Source organism: Labeo rohita, chromosome 2, assembly GCF_022985175.1.
Source record: "Labeo rohita strain BAU-BD-2019 chromosome 2, IGBB_LRoh.1.0, whole genome shotgun sequence".
NCBI lineage: Eukaryota > Metazoa > Chordata > Actinopteri > Cypriniformes > Cyprinidae > Labeo > Labeo rohita.
In genome coordinates, this window is record NC_066870.1 from 29,689,123 (window position 1) to 29,712,390 (window position 23,268).

General features: G+C 36.6%; 1 protein-coding gene across 2 annotated transcripts in view; it reads right to left on the minus strand.

Annotated features, from left to right (window-relative positions):
• zgc:110158 (uncharacterized protein LOC553590 homolog) overlaps nucleotides 1-19,767 on the minus strand; it is an 87,340-nt gene extending 67,573 nt beyond the window's left edge. For both annotated transcript variants that reach the window (XM_051133559.1, XM_051133549.1), the window contains exons 1-3: nucleotides 19,537-19,767; nucleotides 8,331-8,403; nucleotides 4,978-5,039 (exon numbers count right to left, since the gene is read on the minus strand). In XM_051133559.1, coding sequence (XP_050989516.1) covers nucleotides 4,978-5,039; nucleotides 8,331-8,403; nucleotides 19,537-19,592 — 191 coding nt within the window. In that variant the 5' untranslated portion in view covers nucleotides 19,593-19,767. The remainder of the gene's footprint in view (nucleotides 1-4,977; nucleotides 5,040-8,330; nucleotides 8,404-19,536) is intronic.
• Nucleotides 19,768-23,268: the final 3,501 nt, after the last annotated feature.

Here is a 23,268-nt window from a genome sequence, read left to right on the forward strand (position 1 = left end):
TATGAATTATTTGAAGCTTAAGGTGGCTCACTTGCTGTTAAATGATGTTTCTGCAATATGTAAATGTTTTTATTTAACTCCGAATGTATAATATTTAGCATGCATTCAAGAAAAAAAAAAAAATCAGAACAGCTTGAAACAGCTGAAGCATTCTGTCAGCACACTTTACACCACAACCTGGCCACATGAAACGATACGCTTATGATCGTCTTTGAAGTATTTCATATAAAGTGCATGCATGCTTTAGACAACTTGGGTGGTGCACTTTGCTCCTATATTTTAGAAAGCAATTCATTCCTGTGATGCAAAGCTGAGTTTCCAGCATCAACAGTGTCACATGATCCTTCAGAAATCATTCTAATATGCAGATTTGGTGTTCAAGAAACATTTCTTACTTTTATCATTGTTGGAAACAGTTGTACTGCCTAATATTTTTGCTGAACCCTTATTGTAATTGTTAGAACGGCAAAGGATCAGCATGTAAAACTGATCATGCAGACCAAACTGTAAGTTGTAGATACTTGAAACTTGGAGGGATGGTAGTACTCACACCGTCAACAATGTCACCAAGGCTCGGCCCAATCGGCCTGACGGGGGCGCCAAGTCGATCAAAAGTACGGTCATAACTCCTAAACCAGGGATGCTCAACCCTGGTCCTCAAGATCGACTTTCCTGCAGAGTTCAGCTCCAACCCTGACCAAACACACCCGAACCAGCTAATTAGGATCTGAAGGAGCACTTGATAATTATAGACAGGTGTTTTTGATTAGAGTTGGAACTAAACTCTGCAGGAAGGTCGATCTCCAGGAGCAGGGTTGGGCATCAATGTCCTAAAGTGTCAGTTGCAGGCTCAAGTGTCTTATGTTGTTGAAGTCCTTGGCCCACGCCACACAAAACGCATGCCTCAGATTCAACCGGGAGTCTGGTGAAATTTTCAGGTATTTTGGATTTTTTTGTAAAACCTATATTTGCAAACTAGTCCTAGGTTTTCCACCTGATCGGAACCAAATCAGTGCAAGAAGATTCTCTGGAGAGTGGATATCAATAAGCATCAAAAACAGTTGAACTTTCAACTCAATGTCGCAAAGGGATGCAAAATGTTAGCAAAAACGTATCTTCGTCAAACTTAGAACACTTATGTAAGAGCTCAATCTGAGGTCACAAGGGGAAAAAAAAAAAAAATTTCACAGAGCTTGGCCACTTGGTGGCACTATAAAAGGGAAAAACCATAAAAAATGGCTATAACTACACAACCATTTGTCCATCAACATGGACGAAGTTTAAGCACCTATTAGACAAGGTTAACTAAGGCCAATTGGAACGAAACTTGGTGGGCCTGTTCGACTCATGGCTTTAAAGGTCTGTGAGAAATTTGAAAGAAATCGCCCACTGAGGGGCAATTTCGCATTTTTCAAGGGCATAAATGACTGTACATTGCACGTTTTTTCGCACACATGCACAATAACCGTATCATATGATAGAACTCCTCATTCCAAACAAGTCTGCCTCTAGAACCACTGCTGTTAATCAAATTGTTTGTTAAATGATTGAGAAGATGTAAAAAAAAAAAAACAAACAAAAAAAAACTACTTTTTCTAGGTTTTTTATTCAATCTGGAAAAAAAAAACACTGCAGTACAATTCTTTGGACCCTCTAGATGCATAGTTATCAAGAAAAGTATTGAACTTTACACTTTGGTAAACTACAACAGGATCACTTTTAAAGTTACGTGGCTAATTATACCCAAAAGCCTATAAATGCTAAACAAAAGTTCAAGAAACTAGGTAAGCATATGCAACAGATGATTCTAAACAAGCAACATGCAACATTTTATGGAAATTCAACCATAGCTGGCGCTACAACAGTCATAAATGTTAAAAATCATCATATTTTAATGACAAATTAGCTGTATTTGCCAAAAAATAAATCATTGATTTAGGTGGTTACAGCCATGTTAACACAATGCCTTTTTCCTTATGTGGTGAAATTTCTTTTCTAACATTACAGACATCTTTACGGTCCATTTCTTTAGTCCTTGCTAAATAAAACTAATAATTTCTTTAAAAAAAGTTTTATTGACCCCACACTTTTGAACGGTACTGTAATTTTCTATAGGGAAAAGGGTGGAGCCTTCTAAAACCAAATAAAATGACTCATACACATGGTCTAACCTCAAAACACCACCTGCAGGTTTGCCCGAATTACGTCATGGCGCTTCCTTGTGAGCCAAACAATGCAATTACAATGAGTCACGCTTTACGCGTGCCTCTGATGCTAATTGAAGGGAACTACATTCTCATGTTAATAGATTCTCTTAAACACTAAGCTCTTCTCTGGGGGCAATTAAGCAAATCCTAATGGTGAAGACAACACGAGACAAAAGCAGGGGTAATACAGCCACATCCATACGTATATAAACCTTACAGTGAGGAGCTCTTTCGCATGTGTATTATTAGCAGTACAGTGGTGTGTCATTTGCATTTGAGAAACGAGATAATCCTGACCCTGGGGCAGGCGCTGACCTCAGGTACTGGAGCATCCGCATGGTTTACGGCTAATAACGAAATTATGACAAACAGGAAATCCTCGCCGAATGAACACGAAGCAATTACGGCGGAGTCATCGAGCCTGGCGCTTTCGTGAAGCTCTGTGCAGCCACATAGATTTACAAGGCGCTAACACACAGGAGGTGAGGTTTAATGACTTCAAGTTCTTTCCTCAAATCTGCACTCATCCCCCTTTATCCTATATGACTACTATGCTGTCTTGACCCTCTGGCCTCCCGCTGGCCCTCAGTTTGTCACTGGGCCACCCCCAGCGGAGGAGAATATAACCGAATTGGGCCAGCGGGGGATTCGGACACTTGCCACAAAGGGGGAACGGTATGCAAAGAGTTAATCTGTGTTTGGGGTCTTTAACATGAACAAAGGACAGCAGCAGAGACAAAGGTTGATGGAAGGGGTTTAGAGGAGGGATGGGCCATGTCTTTGCCCCACCATCTGGGCCTTTTGTCTGAAGGAGCAGGGTGGGAGAGCCAGACCCGGGCAGACGTGCCCTTCGTAAAGGCTGCCTGACCCAATAATACACCCACTGCCACGGGTCAAACCGCAGCAGGTTAAACATACAGTTTGGCGGCTGGTGTCACAGCCAAACTTAAGTCTGGATTAGTATAAATCAATACAGTGAAAGTGAATACAAACAATCCTGTAGATGGTCTTGTAACAGATATACTCTCTCTCTATGGTGGAGTCGCTTTTGAGTTAACAGTACTTTCAGTTTAATTGTACCTTTCACATTGTTAGTCAGGGTTCAACACTAATTATTTTTTTACTTGCTCAGTTGGGCCACAAAATGCATTTAAAAATTCAGTTAACTTACATTAATAATTTTACATTTCATGTATCATTTTTACATTATTTTTTAATATTTATTTTAAAATTATTTTAAAAAATAAAATGTATTTTTATGCATAAAAAATTCCTGAATTTTCTCACCCCCATATCTTCCATGATGTTCACGTCTTTCTTTCTTCACTTGAAAAGAAATGATGGTTTTTGAGGAAAACATTCCAGGATTTTTCTCCATATAGTGAACTTCAATGGGGATCAGCAGGCTAAAGCTTTAAATTGCAGTTTCAATGCAGCTTCATGATCCCAGCTGAAGAATAAGGGTTTTATCTAGTGAAATGATTGATAATTTTCTAAAATAAATAAAGATTTATATACTTTTTAACCACTAATGCTCATCTTGCAGGAGATCTGCAATGCACATCCGTGACTTCATGCATTACGTAATCACATTGGAAAGGTTATGCATGGTCTGTTCTTCATTTGTGTACTTCAGGTTTACAAAGTTGGTTAGGGGAAAAACTCCATCTAATACTCTACTCCAACTTTAAAATCATCCGACATCATTGTCTTACCTTTTTTTGTAAAGGGCGTTTGACTTTCTTTGCACGCTTGCTTTGTAAGCACTGGGTTGGAACTTCCACCTACGTGATTACATAACGTGTGAAGTTGAGCTAGTGCAAGAAGAGCGTTTGTGGTTAAAAACTATATAAAATTTTATTTTATTTAGAAAATGACATAATTTACATTATTCCCTTATTCCTCAGCTGGGATTGTGTAGTGCCTTTTTTTGGTGTTTTTATGCCTTTATTTAGATAGGACAGTGTAGTTGGACAGGAAGCGAAGTGGGAGAGAGAGAAGGGGGTGGGATGAGGAAAGGTCCACGAGCCGGGATTCGAACTTGGGATGCCCGTAGCACAACACGCTGTAGTGTAGTGCCTTTTTAAGTTGCACTGAAACTGCACTTTGGACCTTCAACCCATTGGCCACCATTAAAGTCCATTATATGGAAAAAAATTTTCCTCAAAAACCTTAATTTCTTTTCGACTGAGGAAAGAAAGGCATCTTAGATGACACAGAGTGAGTAAATTAACATAAAATTTTAATTTCGGAATGAACTAATCCTTAAATAATGCTACCAAGATGATCACGAGTAATTTTTGCAAATTCAACAAAATCTCATCTGTCAACCAGCTAGATAACTGTACCTAGCTGACAAGTTAAAAAGTTGACAGGCAGAAACCTCCATCCGTATTGTTGAGCCCTGAAGGTGCAATGCGATACAGTGACAAGCAATAAATCCTAACTCTGAGTTTTTGCTTAAACCAGCCATAACGAGAGGCGCATGACGAGGCATTTGAGGTTTGCTCAAACTAACTCTGAATAACAATAAAAGTGATGCTTGCTTTAGTAAGCACTATTAAATATGTGCGGATAAGCTGTAAATTTTGTACTTTTACGCAACATTTGAACTAAAAAATAACTTGCACTGTGCCTGGATTAAACAAGATGTCAAAGCATGAATAATACAATTATTTGTCCACATTATAATGCACACTGATTAGTACTAGCGTGCACACAGACAGCTAGTCAGCATGTTTAAAATATAAAGAAAACACATGAGACCTACCACCACCATGAATGAAGGAATCCAGGAGGCTCCCCTAGCGTAATGTTCTTCTCCCATCGGATCTACAACAGGCAGTGAGAAGAAAGAAATGAGAAAAAGAAAAAGAGCTTGTGAGATTGTAGATAATGTAACATTTTCCTGTCAGACGTGGCGCAGTCTGCTCTCTGACCCAATCCAGATCCCATATATCATCCTGCTTTCTCCACAACAACAACAGACTTGTTTTCCTCACATCCTTCTGTGACACCAAAGCTTGAAATGTTGCAGAAAGGAGAAAGCCTTTCTGGGAAGCCCCAGCGTATGAGTTTGGAAATTATAATTGTGATTTTGGTCTGAATAATAACAGAATAATGTCAATGTAGTTGCTGTTCATGTGTATTATCACCCTTATGTCTCAATCATGTTGTGGAAAACAAAAGATATTTCTGAAATAAAAATGCTTTTTTGTCCATATAATGGGGTCCAATATTGTTTTGGGCCCCTCTGACTTACATTATACAGATAAAAACAGTTGAAATGATCTTCAAAGTATCTTGTGTTCTGCAAAAGTCAACATCCACAATGCAAACATAATTATGACCAATGATTGTTTAAGTAAGATATTCCCAACTTCTCCATCTCATGAATAAAACTACTGTGACATGACTTTAAGGTAGCGCATTTTCTTGGCAGTCATTACTCCGCTTCATCCTAGTCGATCCACCAAGGTGGAGACCTACAGCAGGCTTTAGCGATCCAGAGCCACGACCCTCAAAATTAATCATGGCTTCTGTTTTTCCTACACTTCGTTCAGGCCTTGGGGCTCACTTTCACTCTCCATCCTTTCTGCTTGTGTGGAAATGACCAGGGCGACTCTCATTAAGGCCATAATCTCAGTGTATTTAAGAAACGTTCTCCTTTGTAATAGGTGAGTAGAAGGACCTGAACTGACCGTGGAAAGTGCGAGGAAAGAATTAGCCTATTATAACAATTATATATGGATGATTACACAGGAAAATGTAGCGAGAAAAAAAGAAAAATCTAAGAGGATAGAGAGGATAGGTTTGTTCACTGCAGCTGAAAGTGGATTACCGAAGCAGGTCTGAAGGTTAAGAACACATTATCAGTCAATTTCACCTCGTCGGCCTGCCAAACGGCACGATAAACATCTGACCAACTTGCGGTGCTTTTGAGAAGTGCTGCAGAAAGTCAGGAAAACAATGCCGCAACGTAGCAGAGATGCCGCCAAGCCAACAGGGAGGGAAAACACCCAGGAGTAACAGAGCAATAGACGGAAATGACTGCTTGCAAACAAACGACAGCAACTAAAAGTCCTGTCGGTCGGCGTATCATAAACAGCTATTACCTGAAAATTAATGACGGGTAATTAATAATTTTGCACATGGGTGGTGCACACATACTGGTCCACAGGTTCTGAGATAGTAGAAATATGGGAAAAAGATCATCTGTACCTCAGTACATTGATGCAGAGTGTCAATGTTCTCAATTACGTGAAAATCTGGTGTGTTTTAGCATGTTCCTGACACAAACAACAAAATTAAATGGATTCTCAGGTTCTCATTTAAACGTGGTGCAACACAAACCCTGAAAAATGTTACTGTGGCAGTACAGCACAGACTCACAACATCCAACCCATTCGAATGAAACAAGTGGATTCAATTTGGATTTTATAGCACTGCAGAAAAGAACAAGCTTGATAGGAAACATGCTTTTGTAAGTGATGCCATGTCACCACATTAGAAAAAAATTGTGTATTGTAATGCTTGACACATTGCACAAAATATATATTGTGTAATATACAGTGCACAGCATAAATGAGCACACCCCCTCTAAAACTTAAATTCAGCAATTACTCTTTACTTAAAAGACATGTTAGGGTTCTTTGGAGATATAATGATCCAATTACCAAAGAAGAATGTCAAAATTATTCAGCAAAATCAGATTTTATTCAAAGTGATAAAATGTTGTGTTGCAAAAAATAAAACTTAAAAAAAAAAAAGTGTAGATTTAAGGCTGTTTTTGATCAACAGGTAAGTATATTGAACCAACACTTTTTATTGACAGTTAAAAGTGTTTTATAGCCTACTGAATCCTACTTAGACTTAATGCTGGCAACAATAAAACCACTTGGGAGAGAACTGCCAGGTGACTTATTTCTTAGCATAAAAGAGGACAATGAGACAAGAGGAATACAAATTATTGTTTTAAGTGTGAAAATATAGCAGAAGTAGCACCGACATTCAAAAACCTACTGTAGCCAAAGCACAATAAACTCATTTAACCTCTTCCGAGGCCCAAATTTACAAACTATAAATTCTGGGAAACCATACACTGGTCTCAATTCAATCAATCATTTCGGATCCAAAAGCATCCAAAATGTTCTGGTGTTGCTAGAGGAGGAGTACAGTGAAAAGTGCCTGGTTCCTACAGAGACGTTCAGTCTTATACTGGGATGTATGAGTGCTATAGGTGTGAGGGAGTTGTGCTTTATCAATATTCATTCTCCTAAAATGAAAATCCTTTAGTGGATATGTATTTATATATTATATATATATATATTTATAAATATGTTCTATATAATATAAATATCTTCTATAGTTATACTAAATAGGACCCTATGAATTCAATTTAATTTTTTCCAAAATTCCATTTTATTTATTTTGGAAAAAATAATTATTTTATTTTTGGAAAATCATTTTTCAACACTTTTTCAGGATTACACTTTTTTCTGTTTTAATTTTTTCTGTTTTTTTAATGGTTAACTTAAATTTTATTAAATCAAACAGCATGTGTAATTAATGAAACTTGCACAATTTAACAGCAATTTCTTAAAAGTTTAACAAAAATGACATTTTTAGGGCCCTATGAAATATGGTTTGTTTGTTTTTTCTCAAACTTGGTTTTATTTTATACCAAATTCTGTGTTTTCCATTTTAGTTCTCTGCATTCCATTTAATGGTTTAATTACATTTTAATAATCAAAGGCATCTCTAAATAAATTCATTTTGTTTAAAAAAAACTTTAACATTTATTTTTTTTTTAATCAAATGAAAATTAAACAAACCCTTCCATCTTTTTTTCACGTTTCAGTATGTGTGTAGTACACAAAACTGTGGTCTGCCTCATTCATTCACACAAAAATAGGCAAAACATGTGGCATTCATATTTAAAGTCTTTTTGCAGCTTAATAGTAAGAGGCACTAGTCCATATAGCATTTTGATTTAAGTGTACTAACCTGCTTTTTTACATGTTTTCTGCATCACAGAAATCAAAGGGCCCTAACTGATGAATCTAAAGGGTGTGTGTGTGTGTGTGTGTGTGTGTGTGTGTGTGCGTGTAACCACAGTCTTACCTCGGAAAGGAAGGTCTGTGCTGATTTTTGGGCCCCAACATGCAACAAGTACTCGTACACGTATAAAGCTAATCTAGAAGAGAAGAAAAGAGAAACAGGTGTTATATTCAGGGCATGATGTTGACTTCATTAAAAAGCAAATTTTACATTATTCTGAAAGTAAACAGAAAATAATAACTCCAAGATAATAAGAAAAAGTGCAAAATTTAAATTCTAAACAATACATAAAAAGCACAAATTCACTAGTATACACAATGTGTATGCTATGTGTTTTTGTTCATACTGTCATTATCTCTGAAACTCACTAACATCAAACTTCAATCAACCAGAAGTCAAGTTCCTTGTGCATATCACTATTTGTGTAGAGTGTCAAAATCAGTCACATAAGGTTAGAATGTTGCAATATAAGGCATCTGCTTTCATAGACAGCTTGTGAGGTTTTTGAACAGAGATATAGACTTTCAATCCCTAATTGTGTGCTGTCACTCCAGTTTGAAAGTTGTGCAAAAGCTTCAGACATGAAAATCAGTGGCTACGGACAACTCACTACAGACTGTTGATTACACGAATACACATGCACACAAAACACCCATCAACCATATCGGCCGCGTGTCCGATCTCCACAGCCCGTTTGCTCCGTGAAAAGAACAGAAAGATCAGCCAAAGCGTGCATAGCTGAAGTTGTCACGCCGATCTGACGGCACCATCTCGGTTCTTGTGTTTTTGTCATTTTCTGTATCCATTATGTCTGTTGTTTAGCCGCTTGGGCTAGCAATTACCCAGCTCCCAGTGTACCGCGGGGCTGAAACCGTACCATCCCTCTGCTCCTATCCTTTCCTTTTCTCTTCCATCAGCCATGAGAGAAAATAGCCCTGCAAAGCTCTCCTGGCAAAATTACATTCAGAGACAGGCACAATTTGGTAGAAACACTGGCTACGGCACATTTGGGGCAAAAGCGTTTATTTCCACCATGGATAAGGCAATAATGGCATACACAAGAGTGGCACTTTCATGTGGATGTGTGTCCAAATGTGACCCTAGTCAATAGTATCAATAGCCAAAAATACATTGTATGGATCAAAATTATCTATTATTCTTTTATGCCAAAAATCATTAGGATATTAAGCAAAGATTATGTTTCATGTAGATATTTTGTAAATTTCCTACCGTAAATATATCAAAACTTATTTTTTGATTATTAATATGTATTGCTAAGAACTTCATTTGGACAGGGATTTTCTCAATATTTTGATTTTTTTTGCACCCTCAGATTCTATTTTTTCAAATAGATGCATCTCGAACAAATATTGTCCTATCCTAACAAACCATACATCAAACCCTTATGATTTTTTTAGTCACAAATTTGATGGATCAACAAAAGGATAATAGGTTTGGTCTTTTTATGTCAAATTAAACATTACACAGGAAATTTCTGCCATCATTTATTCACTCATGTACCAGTAATATTCTATAAAATATGATTGAAATGCTGTTTTTTGTTCAAGCAATGAAAGTCAGTAGGCTCCAGTGTTGTTTTGGACCCCACTGACTTTAATTGTATAACCAAATACAGCTAAAACATTCTTCGAAATATCTTCTTTTATGTTCCACAGAAGAAAGAAAGTCTTACAGATTGGACGATAATAACGTCAACAATGCGTCAATAATCAATAATAAAGCTAATAATGTCAAAACTTTTTTTAACTGAACTATCCTTTAAAGATTGTTTGGCCCTGTTCCCTTTTATGAAGAGATACAGTAAGATTGAGAACAGGAAATGAGAAAAACAAATTGTTGCGAGCCAAATTCGAACTGGTGTTACCCACATGAGCACCATGACTCAATGTTTTGAATCATGTGCTAATCCTTGTAATCTATCTAATGCAGATTATTTATTTATATATATATATATATATATATATATATATATATATATATATATATATATATATATATATATATATACACATACATACATTTAAAAAAAAAATAACTAAAAAAAGAAATAAAAACTAAAATAAAAGCTAAAAATACAAAAATAAAGGCAATTTCAAATTTGAAAAAAACACTGTAATACTACAAATAATAATAAGATGACACAGACCTGATAGAGACTTCTCTCCGACGCACATACAGTAGGCAGAAGCTTGTATGTGTGTGGGAGCATGAAGCTTTCCCAGGCACCAGCGAGGAGGTGAATGAGTCAGTGGAAGGAGGCGCCCAGGGTGGCAGGCTCATAAATAGCAGAGGAGAGCTCCCTCTGATCAGCCAGTCAATGACTGTGATAAAGTTGGATATGAAAGACAGGGAGGAGATCCAGCGCTCCATCACTGCACAAACACGGACGCGCTGGCGCGGGAGAGTGACCAGAATGACAATGCCTCCCACCGAGACACAGTGGTGGATTGAGAGTCAACGACGACCATAAAACTGTGGATGAAAAGTTCAAACAAAGTCCATCTAAACGGCCACAAAAGATCAACGGAATTAGGAAGTCAGCAATATCTACTTGTAAGGTTTTAGACTTAAGCTACATTCGGTTTACCTGTTAGCCATGCCGAACAGAAGTAGGGGTGCACAAAGAAAACAATGACTTTATTCAACAACTTCTTCTCTTCTGTGCTTAAAAGTCTTTTTGTAGCGTCATAAAATTAAGGTTGAACCACTGATGTCACACGAAATACTTTAAACATGTCCTTACTGCCTTTTTGAGCCTTGAACGTGTCAGTTGCGCTGCTGTCTATGGAGAGTCAGAAAGCTTTCAGATTTAATCAAAAATATCTTAATTTGTGTTCACCTATGAACGAAGGTATTAAGGTTTTGGAACAACATGGGTGTGAGTAATTAATGACAGAATTTTCATTTTTGGGTGAACTATCCCTTTAAGACTATTTTGCAAGTTAATGAGCCAAGCTAAACATATATCCTTATAAGGTAACAAAAGAATGACAGAACATGTACACCCAAAATATCAGGTTAGAAAGTCTAGGTTTTCTTACAGAAACTAGAGGGAGAAATCATTAAACTGCTTCAAAGACAAAACTGGCCCTAAGTTGTTCGTTTTTGGAGTTGTGGCTTAATTATTTATTTAGCAAAAGCCATTTCAGTGAATATCACTATACATTTCAAAGCCTTGCATTTGAACGGCACCCATGACACTCATTTAAGCTCTGTTAAAGAGCTTAGTCAGGAAAAGATGCCATATTTAATTTTACATGAATGAAAACGAGGCTGTTAGGGTATAGCCTGTTCAGATGTAGTCATCTTTTTTCCCCCAGAAATGTTCTAAAAAGATATCTCCGATATAAACAAGTTACACAACAGTATGAGTAATTAAACATACTGTACATCTGTCCCTCACAGCCTTTTTAATTTGTGCAAAAAAAGTGTTTACAGAGCGAACATGCAAAGAAAGTCAAACAAGACAGAAAAGGTAAAACAACAAAGTTGGAGGAGAAAATGAGATGGGGTTTTTCACCCTACACTACCTTTTTGAACTGAAGTACACAGACAAAGAACTAACCTCAAAATGACCAATGATGAAAATGACCAATCATTTCACTAGATAAGACCCTTATTCCTCGTCTGGGATCGTGTAGAGCCCTTTGAAGCTGCATTGAAACTGATCTTTAACACATTGATCTCCACTGAAGTCCACTATATGTGACCCTAGACCACAAAACCAATCATAAGTAGCAGGGGTATATTTGTAGAAATAGCTAACAATACAATGTATGGGTCGAAATTATCGATTTTTCTTTTATGCCAAAAATCATTAAGATATTAAGTAAAGATCATGTTCCATGAAGACATTTTGCATATTTCCTACCGTAAATATATAAAAACGTAATTTTTGATTAGTAATATGCACTGCTAAAACTTCATTTAGAAAACTTTAAAAGCAATTTTCTCAATATTTAGATTTTTTTGCACCCTCAGATTCCAAATTTTCAAATAGTTGTATCTTAGCCAAATATTGTCCTATCCCAACAAACCATACATCAATGGAAAGCTTATCAATTTCAAAAAAATTTACTGATATGACTGGTTTTGTGGTCTAGGGTCACATCCTGGAATGTTTTCCTCAAAAACCTTAATTTATTTTCGCCTGTAGAAAGAAAGACATGAACATCCTGGATGACATTAAATAAATAAATTATCATGACATGTGAATAAATTATCAGGAAATTTATATTCTGGAAGTGAACTAATCCTTTAAACAAATCACCTACTCTAAAGTCCATAGCTCTTTACATACCCTCTGTAAGAATAAACAAAAACACGTTGGATATAATTCCACCATGGGATACTGTTGATAGTAGTGCGTCATTATATCCAAATATGTATTGTTCATAAGATGACTACAAGAGGATAGTCATTTGGAGCAAAACACTGAAATTATTTTGTGCTCTGCAGAAGTAAAAAACACTTACTCATGACCAATTTACTCAAGACAACTGTTCCACTTTGCAATATGCTAGTCAATTATCTCACTACCTGTCCTACTATAAACAAGGGTTAGGAATGCCAAAGGCTTCGACCTCTGGGCTTGAAGAAAACATCAAGCAGCTGCCATCTGCTTAAATATAAGGGAAGCGCGAGACGATCTGGATCAAACTGTGGATTCCCAGGAGTGGGCTGATAAAAATTTCATGGCAGGGAGGCACATGTGATCTGGGTGGAGGGGGGTACTGTGTGCTTTGGTACAGGGTACCAGCACCTGGCCCTGATGCATTATTGAACACCATCCATTCAATTGCGACTTCAAGGAGCACCTTGTGTAGAGTTGTCAGGAACGTTGAGTACGAGAGCCAAGAACAGGACCTCTGGATTCTGAAGGTCCCATTTGGAAGCCCAAACACTTAAAGACATCACAGAGGGATGGGAACAGGGAACTACAGCTCATGGGACGAGACGAAAAAGCGGCTGGCCGGCTTGGGAGAGCAGACACTACAAGCACTGCTGGGATACGGCCAAAATAAATTAGATCAAGTTCATTAGACGAGTTAATCACAGCTATTTCAGCTGGATAACAACAAGTACAGTTCTGACAACAACCTCAATACATAAGTATGTAAATATTGAGACATTGAAGGGATTGTTTATCCAGAACTGAAAACTCACTTCTTACTCACCCTGACATCATTCCAAACCCCTAAGACCTTCATTCATTTTTGAAATACAAATTAAGATGTTTTTGATCAAATTCGAGAGCTTTCTGACCCTGCATAGACAGTAGCGTAACGCATACATTCAAGGCCCAGAAAGGTAATAAGGATATCATTAAAATATTCCATGTGACATCAGTGGATCAACCATAATGTTATGAAGCTACAAGTATACTTGTTGTGCACAAAAACAATTAAACAATTTCTTCTCTTCCGTATCAGTCCTCGACACATGTTCATAACAGTACTGTGACTAACACGGGAGACGATAAATTGTTGAAAATCCCTGAAAGGAGGTTTCGTTTTAACCCCCTGGAATGCGAATTTGAAGTGATATCAATATCCATTTCACCCCGGGAACATGATTTGGCTAGTTTCGGCAATGATTCGGCTAGTTTTGAGTACCAATTGGACTGGTTTTTACACAGACCTGGCAACCCTACACTACCAGTGAAAAGTTTTTGAACAGTAAGTTTTTATAATTTTTTAAACAAGTCTCTCCTTGGTGGAAGTCTCCACCAAGCATTTATTTAACCCAAAGCACAGCAAAAACGGTAAAATTTTAAAATATTTTTACTATTTAAAATAATTGTTTTCTATTTGAATATATTTTAAAATGTAATTTATTCTTGTGATTTCAAAGCCGAATTTTTAGCATCATTACTCAAGTCACATCCTTTAGAAATCATTTTAATATTCTGATTTGCTGCTCAAAAAACATCATTATTATTATTATTAATTATTATTATTATGTTGAAGACAGTTGTGTAGAATTTTCAGGTTTTTTGATGAACAGATAGTTCAGAAGAACAACATTTATCTGAAATAGAAATCTTTTGAAACATTTTTGATCAATTTAAAGCATCTTTGCTAAATAAAAGTATTAATTTCTATCATTTCTTTCCAAAAAAAAAAAAAAAAAGCTTTTGAATGGCATAATGTATAATGTTACAAAAGCTTTTTATTTCTGATAAATGCATTCAATTCATTAAAGAATCCAGAAAAAATTTACTCAACTGTTTTAAATATTGATAATAATAATAAATGTTTCTTAAACAGCAAATCAGCACATTAGAATAATTTCTAAAGGATAATGTGACACTGAAGACTGGAGTAATGAGGCTGAAAATTGTAGCTAAAAATCACAGGAATAAATTACATTTTAAAATATATTCAAATAGAAAACAGTTATTTTAAACAGTAAAATATTTCAAAATCTTATTGTTTTTGCTGTACTTTGGATTAAAAATAAACACTGGCTTAGTAGAGACTTTAAAAAAAAAAAAAAAACATTAAAAAAAAACGTTTGACTGGTAGTGCATATACAAGTTTGAGGAAGAATAATGAATGACAGAAGTTTCAATGTTGCCTTTAAGTCTCTGTTTTTTTTTCACTAAGACATGATCAACCAAGAGAAAATTTAAATTACAAACACTAAATTAGAAAAGCAAAGCCAACCTTTGCTCATTTAGCCACAAAATTTGAGATATTATTCATGTTTGCAGCACAGTGTGAGAAAGGCAACATGCTGAATATAAATCATACAAGCAATAGTAACAGTAATACCTGCCCTATCAGATACCACTAAAAAAAAAAAGCAATACATTCTATTTTATATTTAACCACACCATTCACATCCATCTGTCTTTATATGCCAGGCTCTCTCATATTCAAATGACTGAGAGCAGGTGTTAATGTATGCAAACCTGATCAGCAAAATCTAAATGGTGCGCTCTCTCCCGAGGAGCACAGGACATATAAAGAGCCATATTATGGAGATGGGGAGGGGGTGGAGAGACCGTGTCGCTGGCTGGGGCCTCAGGAGCCTGCGGCACACCGTCTTAAGCTCAGCCTCCCTGTTCAAAAGCCCCAAAAAGAGGTCTGCTGGAGGGAATGCCCTGGGGGACGACCCGCGAGTCTCTAGGCACCCTTCCCCCTCAGTTTTTTCCAGATCTACAGTCTCCCTCTGGGAGAAAGCCCTGCCGATCAGAGACGTTCAGAAGAGTCCAGTAATGTTGGAGTAGTTTAGTATAGGTGGGTTTGTTTTGAGGTGAGTGAGGTAAAAAGAGCTGATGTTACGGTACCACTGGAACATAAGGTCTTTCTGCAAAATAGCCTCACCATGACTCCTTGTAGCACTGTGGGGAGTCTCGTGCGCGCTGGGAACATTAAACACAGGTCAGATTGCTTGGCCTACAATATAATGCCAGGTGCGAAACACTATTTTCATAGCACTTTTTCCCCTTACTCTCAAAGAAGGAAAAGGGCCATTAAAAGAATTTAAAAAAATTAAACATTTATCTCAAATAAAAAAATGCCACAAGCTGGATGTTAATAACATCAGCGGCACTGGTTTCATGTCTTGTGATCTGACACTATGATGTGAAAACTGTGGCATACATGATTTGAGAGCTGCATAATGAGTTTTATGAATTATTTATTGCGAAAAATCACTCACAAAAAGGTTAAATAGCTTTAGAAACAAGTATTATTATTGCAAATAAAAACTATATGAAAACACTTCCAATAACTGAAATAAAAAATAGTTTTAGTTTTTGATAAACTGTACACTAGTTTTCAAAAATTTGACTCAGTAATATTATTTTCTTTATTCACTAATTCCAAAAATTCTCAAAAGTCACAGAAAAGACATGTATAATGTCACAAAAAGATTTTTATTTCAAATAAATTCTGTTCTTTTGAACTTTCTTTTATAAAAAAGAAAATAAAAAAAATATATTAACTTGAAAAAATATTAACTTGATAGCACTGATAACAATCCATATCAGGAATAAACTGTATTTTAAAATATTTTAAAATTATATTAAAATAGTAAACAGGGTTCGTTCAGATACTGTAAAATGAAATTCCATGATTTAAGCACTACGTTTTTAAGGACTTCAATCAGAGAAAAAAAGAAATAGATAAATCAAAATACACTAATAAAAAAAATGGCAAAGGATTACTACTAAAGAATTACAAAGTACCCTACACTTTTACTATAGTAAAACCATGGTTAATTTTCCTAAGGGAATTGTATTTGTGTACACTTTCTTTTTTCTTTGTTCTGTTTTTATAACTGTGCTGCCTTAAGGTTAATAATTGATTGAGATTTTCTAGTGTTTAAAAAAAACATTTGCGAAAACACTTTAAAACCCAGATTAAATCACATGAATCAAATGATTCACGTTCCGAAGTTTCAATCTAAAGCAAAGATTCACAAACCCGCTTCAAAGTTCCAATCTAAATCAAATGATTCATGATCCATGCTCTGAAGAACCATATCATTTTAGATCAGGGCTTGGATCGCGAATCACTTGATTTAGATCGGAAATCATCTGATTTGAATCAAATCAAATCAAACATTTGCGAAATGATTCATCAAACCATTCCGATCTAAATAATTTTGCAACGGTGCTTTCTTAAATCTTTACAATCGATGTTGAAATTCGAAAATGACTGGCTCTTTTAATGTGATCTGGTTAGTGAATCGCCTGAAATGACTAATCGAGTCATGAGTTTGAATCAATCGGAGCGGTTTCTGCGTAAATGACTCAATTGATTCGGTTTGTCTGTTTCTCTTTTCACATCTTCAGCCATATTTACACGACACTGTCAGTACTACTATTAGCTTAGCTCGATTGTTTTCTAACACTGACTGAAAAAGGTACTTTTTTTTAATTGTGTGAAAAGATATGTGCTTATTAACAAAATTAAACTCTTCTTGCTTAACTACATTGTTTTTCAATAATTTAAGCACTTTTCAAGTACCTCTTCAGGAACATTGCTATTTTCAAGGGTTTTCCAGGCCTTAAATTTCAAAAAGCCAAATTCAAGTACTTCAAGCACTTTAAGCACCTTGTACGAACCCTGAGTAAAGTTATTTTAAATAGTTTTTATTGTATTTTTGTTCAACCAAAAATGAGCATAAGAGACTTTTTTTAAAAACAATCTTACCAACCACAAACAAAAATTAATTCACTAAATCAAAAACTATCAAATTAATGAAAAATCTAAAAAAATATATATATAATAACACTGGACTAGTTTCATGGTGAATTTACAACCTTTATGCAGGTTGACAGACTAGTCACTGTATGGAAAATAGGGATTGGAAATTATTCCAAATGTCCCATTGTGTTTTTCACGTAAATACTAACAGAATAACAGTTTGAAATGACATGAGGGTAAATAAGTACGTTTTGGATGAAACCTCCCTTTAGAAGAGTTCGCTCAGGGATGTGACATTTTTCATTACACATGAACCAAGGTGAGGACAAATCAGATGACAGTTTATGACAGCTCCAAAGGAAAATCTCTAAAATGTATCGCCAGAGATAAACGGGTCCCCGCGTTCCGCTCTCATCACAACAGAGCCCACACGGAGTCCTCACATCAAAGAAATCTGCCAAATGTATGCCTTGAGCACACCTGACATCTCGCCCGAGGCTCTCTGATAAAACCATCTTTAAACATGAATGAATCACACATAACCGTCCTACAAAGGCACTGTTAGGAAATCATGTTTTCAACCCTCCTATCAATTATTCACCCGGCACAGACGCACGAGACGAGGGAAAAAGGTGAAAATGACAAGTTCCTAAAAACTTCTCTGCAAAACCAAAGCACCGCATCCTTGCATCAACGCTGCCAAACTGAGAATCCATCTGCTCTTTTGGCCAGAGACAGTTGTTTTTCCAAAGGACCAGTTTTTAACAAATTGGATTTTGGAGTGCTTTAATGCTCTGCCACTAGTTGTAATTTAAAGTTTATACCTGATACAAAAACTCCTCAGTGCTGAGAATACAAACTTGTTCTGAGTTCAGCAGGTATTATGTTTAAGATGCATCATTCATTCAAGCCATTCCTGGACATGCAAAAGGCCTCAAACATTCAGCATCCTAGTGATTTCACCTCGTAATCTTAAAAAACCCGTACTTTCCATTTAAGCCCCTTACAGTCTGTTGTCTAAGATCATCATCATTTTGAATGGTGACTATCAGCACAACCTAAATTCAGACGTTTCAACAGAACGATCACAGGTGCAGCCCATCAGACCTAAGCAACGTTGTCTTAAACTAGAACTATGGACTGAATAAGACATGCTAAACTACAAGAAACTTTCAGACAACCTTACAAACCACCACAAGTTTTACTGCCATAAGGATATGCTGTAATTTGGGATTTGATATAGTTAAGAAAGGGTAAAGGGTTTCTGCGTTTTTGGAACCATGACTTTTCTGTGACCTTTCACCACATAAGGGTTTTAAAAGAGATTTCAGGGATACGTTTCCATTTACAGGCGCCAAGCTTTTAAATGAAAAATGTAAACAATTAAACTTATTAGTGCTCGAATGTTTCCTCAACATGTTTCCTCTGGCAAGTTTTACTCCACAAAGACCAATATCTGGTTGCTTAAACATGCCTATAGAAATGACTGTGTGGAACTCACAGGTTTTCAATGCTTATGGGAATCTTGTTTAAACTACACTGTTCACATACTATGCTAAAGCATCATATCATGCATGTATGTCTTGAAACAAAATAGAAGTCAACAACACAAAACATAAGACACTAAGAATGTATAACAGCTCAATCAATAACAGTAATGAGCAAGTCTGGGTGTTTTAAACCCAGTAAACTCGCTCATCACATCACACTAGTTTGTACAGCTGCTCTAACATGATTATGTGCATCAAAGATTAGATCTCAGGACTCCTGTATCTCATGCACAAGAAGCATCTGAGCATCTACATCATGCATTGATCCAAACCTTCTACAAACTCAGCATCTGCATGTTACAATCCTTCATGGAACATCTCCTACCCGATTGCATGATAAAGTTGCTCCAAAGCAAGCACAAGTAGCATGCACAAACAAAAGCCCAGCTGTGCAACCCAGCTAGATAGACGCTGCACAAGAAACTACTTAGTAAAGTGTTAGAGTCGCCGATAACCGTCTCATGCAATGCAGCGGAGGCATCAAGAGAACGTGCAGGTTTTTGCTCTCTATATGTGACAATGCACAAATTGACTTACTTCTCTCTGGCTTGACTATCGGATGGAACGACAGCTCCTTTCCCTTTGGCGTACATGGTGGACTCTGTTTGAAGACTTTTAACCTACTCAACACCTGTCAAAGGAAGCGGCCAGGAAAACGGTCTATCTCCATAGCTACCCGCTTAGTGTTTTCCTCCCTTTTCGTACATCTCCAGCATTGGCCACAAATCAGGCACAGTTTCTGCTGGGGGAACTTGAAACAGTCTACTGGTGGATTTTTTTTTTCAATCGCTGTTCCAGGATTACGCTCACCCTCCCCCTGCTGTGGAGAAAAGGGGGGGCTTCTTAAAGGGGAAGGCACGCTGTATTCGTCGGATTGTCGTACTGTCTAGACCTGTGTAAATCATGTAACTTAAATTAAAACTACAGAGACTAGATATTAATATGTAGATTCTCAGGAGAATTAAAAATAGTCGTTTTAGCAATAAATACAATTGTTTAACAAAAGAAGAGGCCTGGTTAAGGCTACAGAGTCCCATTTGTGAGTTCCATCTCATGTTGGGCTTGAAACCATTTGTTTTTTCAGCGTCTTCCTTTGTAATGTTTAAAGAAGAAAGGTTATACATAATAGTTATTATTAATTAGTTCTTGATTATTTTTGTTTCTCTGAAATTCATTGACTTTTAAAGACCCCAAAATATAAATTTTAGAGTTTTAGTTTAATCTATTATCTTTAATTTTAGCAGAAATATACATTTAAAATTCTATTTTTTTTAATTATTGTTTTACTACGCATATTAATGTCCGATCAAATGGTTTCTAAAATTTGTACATGCATATTATAAATCTTTTTTTTTGACCTAAAAATGTCATAACTTGATCTTCCGATGAAAATGACGAACTTCCATCTGGTGACATATCCCAGACTTTTCCAATCATTTAGCTTAAATCCCACACCTGCACCCGCTAAAGGTCATATTTTTTGGCCGCATACGTCATTCAGGCTGTATTAGCTTTTTATAAATGGTTACTTTTCTAAAATAAGCCATCCTTCATGACCTATATGGCTGACAAATGCGACCTCTGGACGGTGCAGCCTTTAAAATTATACACGGCTAATCTCACATTTATTTTGGAGTACAGCGCCCACCTCTTAAACTCTGAATCGATAGATATATATATATATCTGTTTTATTGCACCTTTAATATATCCCACCCAAACTTCCTGACATTTATACATTTATAAAATTCATTTATAAAATTCATTATAAAATTCATAATTAAAATTAAATTCATAAAGCATAGACTTCATATCATATTATTTCACTGGCAAATATAATAAATTAAACCAATTATTTTGACCTAACACTAGTGTTCTCTATTTCTCTTTTCTTTTTATTTATAATAAAATCTCTAACACTAGCTCTCTATATTCTATTTATATTCTACTTTTTATTTATTATGAAATGTATTATGAAAAAAACCTTGCTACTTAGACTATCTGGGACTTGTCACAGCACTTACGTATTGTTGCTCTTTTGTTGGTTTGATTGCTTCTATTGTCCTCATTTGTAAGTCGCTTTGGATAAAAGCTGTTAAATTATTAAATGTAAATGTATTTTCTTCTCTACACACACTTAAACAAAAAATATATATATATACATTTTTTTATCTGATTTACAGTATGTATAGTGTGCATTATGATACTAGGTCAACAAGGACACCAGCAGAGGCCTGCGTAGGACAGCTAACCACATCGTCTCCATTACAAAAGTGGTGTTTACCCAGAATGTTTCTCCATACTCTCTGGCCTCCTCCTGTGGTTCATGAGGCATGGCTGAGTCATGTTTATAGCAATAACTCTGGCAACATCTTCACGTAAATACCAATATATGTAAGCCAGGTGACACGTTGGATAATGCACACCTTAGCTACCTCACAAAAATGAATCACATACTTCATCTGAATACAAGCAGTGTCGCGACTGATTGTTAAGTGTCTCTTTAAGAGTTAAGAGTGAGATGCCGAAGCCGAGGTGATGTTTTCATGCTGTTTTTTTATTGTGGGAAAGGCAGAGCCACTGCACAGCTGACTACATGTTTGTTAGGGTTTGCCTCTTCCAGAGAGCGGAAAAAAATTCATGTTGATGACTATATTCCACAGGCGTCTCCCAATGAGAGAGAGAGAGAAAGAGGGCAAGGGAGAGAGATGGAGGGCGAAAGAAAAGAAAGGAAAAGATATAAAGAGAGAGAGATGGAGGGTAAGGTGAAGATAGAGAGAACGCAAAAGATGGAGGGCGAGGGAGATGGAGAGACACTCTGAGAATAGCAAATACCTGCACTGTTTTCCACCTCTGCAGCACTGCCACAACAACCAGAGCCAAAGTCAACATTTAAAAATGTTATCCTCGTCTATCCTTGAATGTTTTGTATTTAAAAAAAAGCTGAAATTAGCGTCTATATGAGGATGAGAATTTCAGCCTGAGATGGCATGTAAAATAGAGTTCTGTTCCTAATCGTGCAATGTAATGAGAAGTATAAACAGACACACCCAGTTAAATGGCAATCAGGGGTGCAATTGCATTTTTGACGCGGAATTCGCTGTTGACCACTGAGAAAGTGTCTCTGCTTATGAATTGCCCGGGGGAGTAAAGGCAGATCATGCAGAAATTTCTGTGGAAAAACGCTGCGCTGTGAACAAGTGTGGTGAATGGCATCATTGCATGGAAATGCACCAAACCTCAGAAGCGCAGTATTTCAGCATGGTAGACTGTGGCAAAGTCACTGGGAATGAAAGTTAAAATGCCTGATAGAACTGTCTGTTCCCCATTCTATCTTAGCATTCTTTTTATTTATGTTTGGCTGGTTAGCATGGGCAGGTAAGCCCCTGCTGGTAGATGCTGGAACTACATCATTCTGCAGTCAAAATGTGTCTTTTACCATCAGTGTCTTTCCAGAAGAAGGGATAGCTCACCCCAAAATTTTTTTTTTTTTATTAATTACTCACTCTCTTGTTATTCCAAACCCGGAAGGCCTTCGTTCATCTTCAGGAACACAAATTAACACATGTTCAAGGCCCAGAAAGGTAGTAAGGACATTGCTAAAACAGTCCATGTGACATCAATGGTTCAACCATAATTTTATGAACCACATTCATTCAACAGTTTCTTCTCTTCCGTGTCAGTCTTCGATGCAGAATTTTCATTTTTGGGTGAGCTATCACTTTAATGCCTCTTTGTCGAATAAAAGTATTAAAAAAGTATTAAAAATCTTCCTGACCCCAAACTTTTGAATAGCACTGAATAATTAATCACACAATATTTTCAATCATAGGCTTGGGACTGTGTTTATTCTTATGGCACCATCCGCCAATCAAAATCTCCAAAGTAATTAGTCACATGGCATTTATGGTTCAGGTGACTGGCTTGGTAATGAGTCCAGAACTAAATGCCCAGCGAAGACTGTCATGCACCAGTGAGCAACTGCCATTGAGATGAATGGGAATGCTAATAGATAGCTTTCTCCAGGTGTTATTATAAACCTTCATAAGGATTTGATCATACTCATAAGCAAAGAAGATAATACTACACAAACACGCAGACCTCGTTTCTGTCACATCATGCAGTCCACACAATTCTCCCTCCAGCACAGACATATTGTCTCTCTATTAAGGTGAAAAATGACTCAATATAAATCTAATGATCAATGTTAACACCATTTTTAGGAATACGTCATTTGCTTAGGAGTCTGCTGTAATGCACTGTTGCAGTCA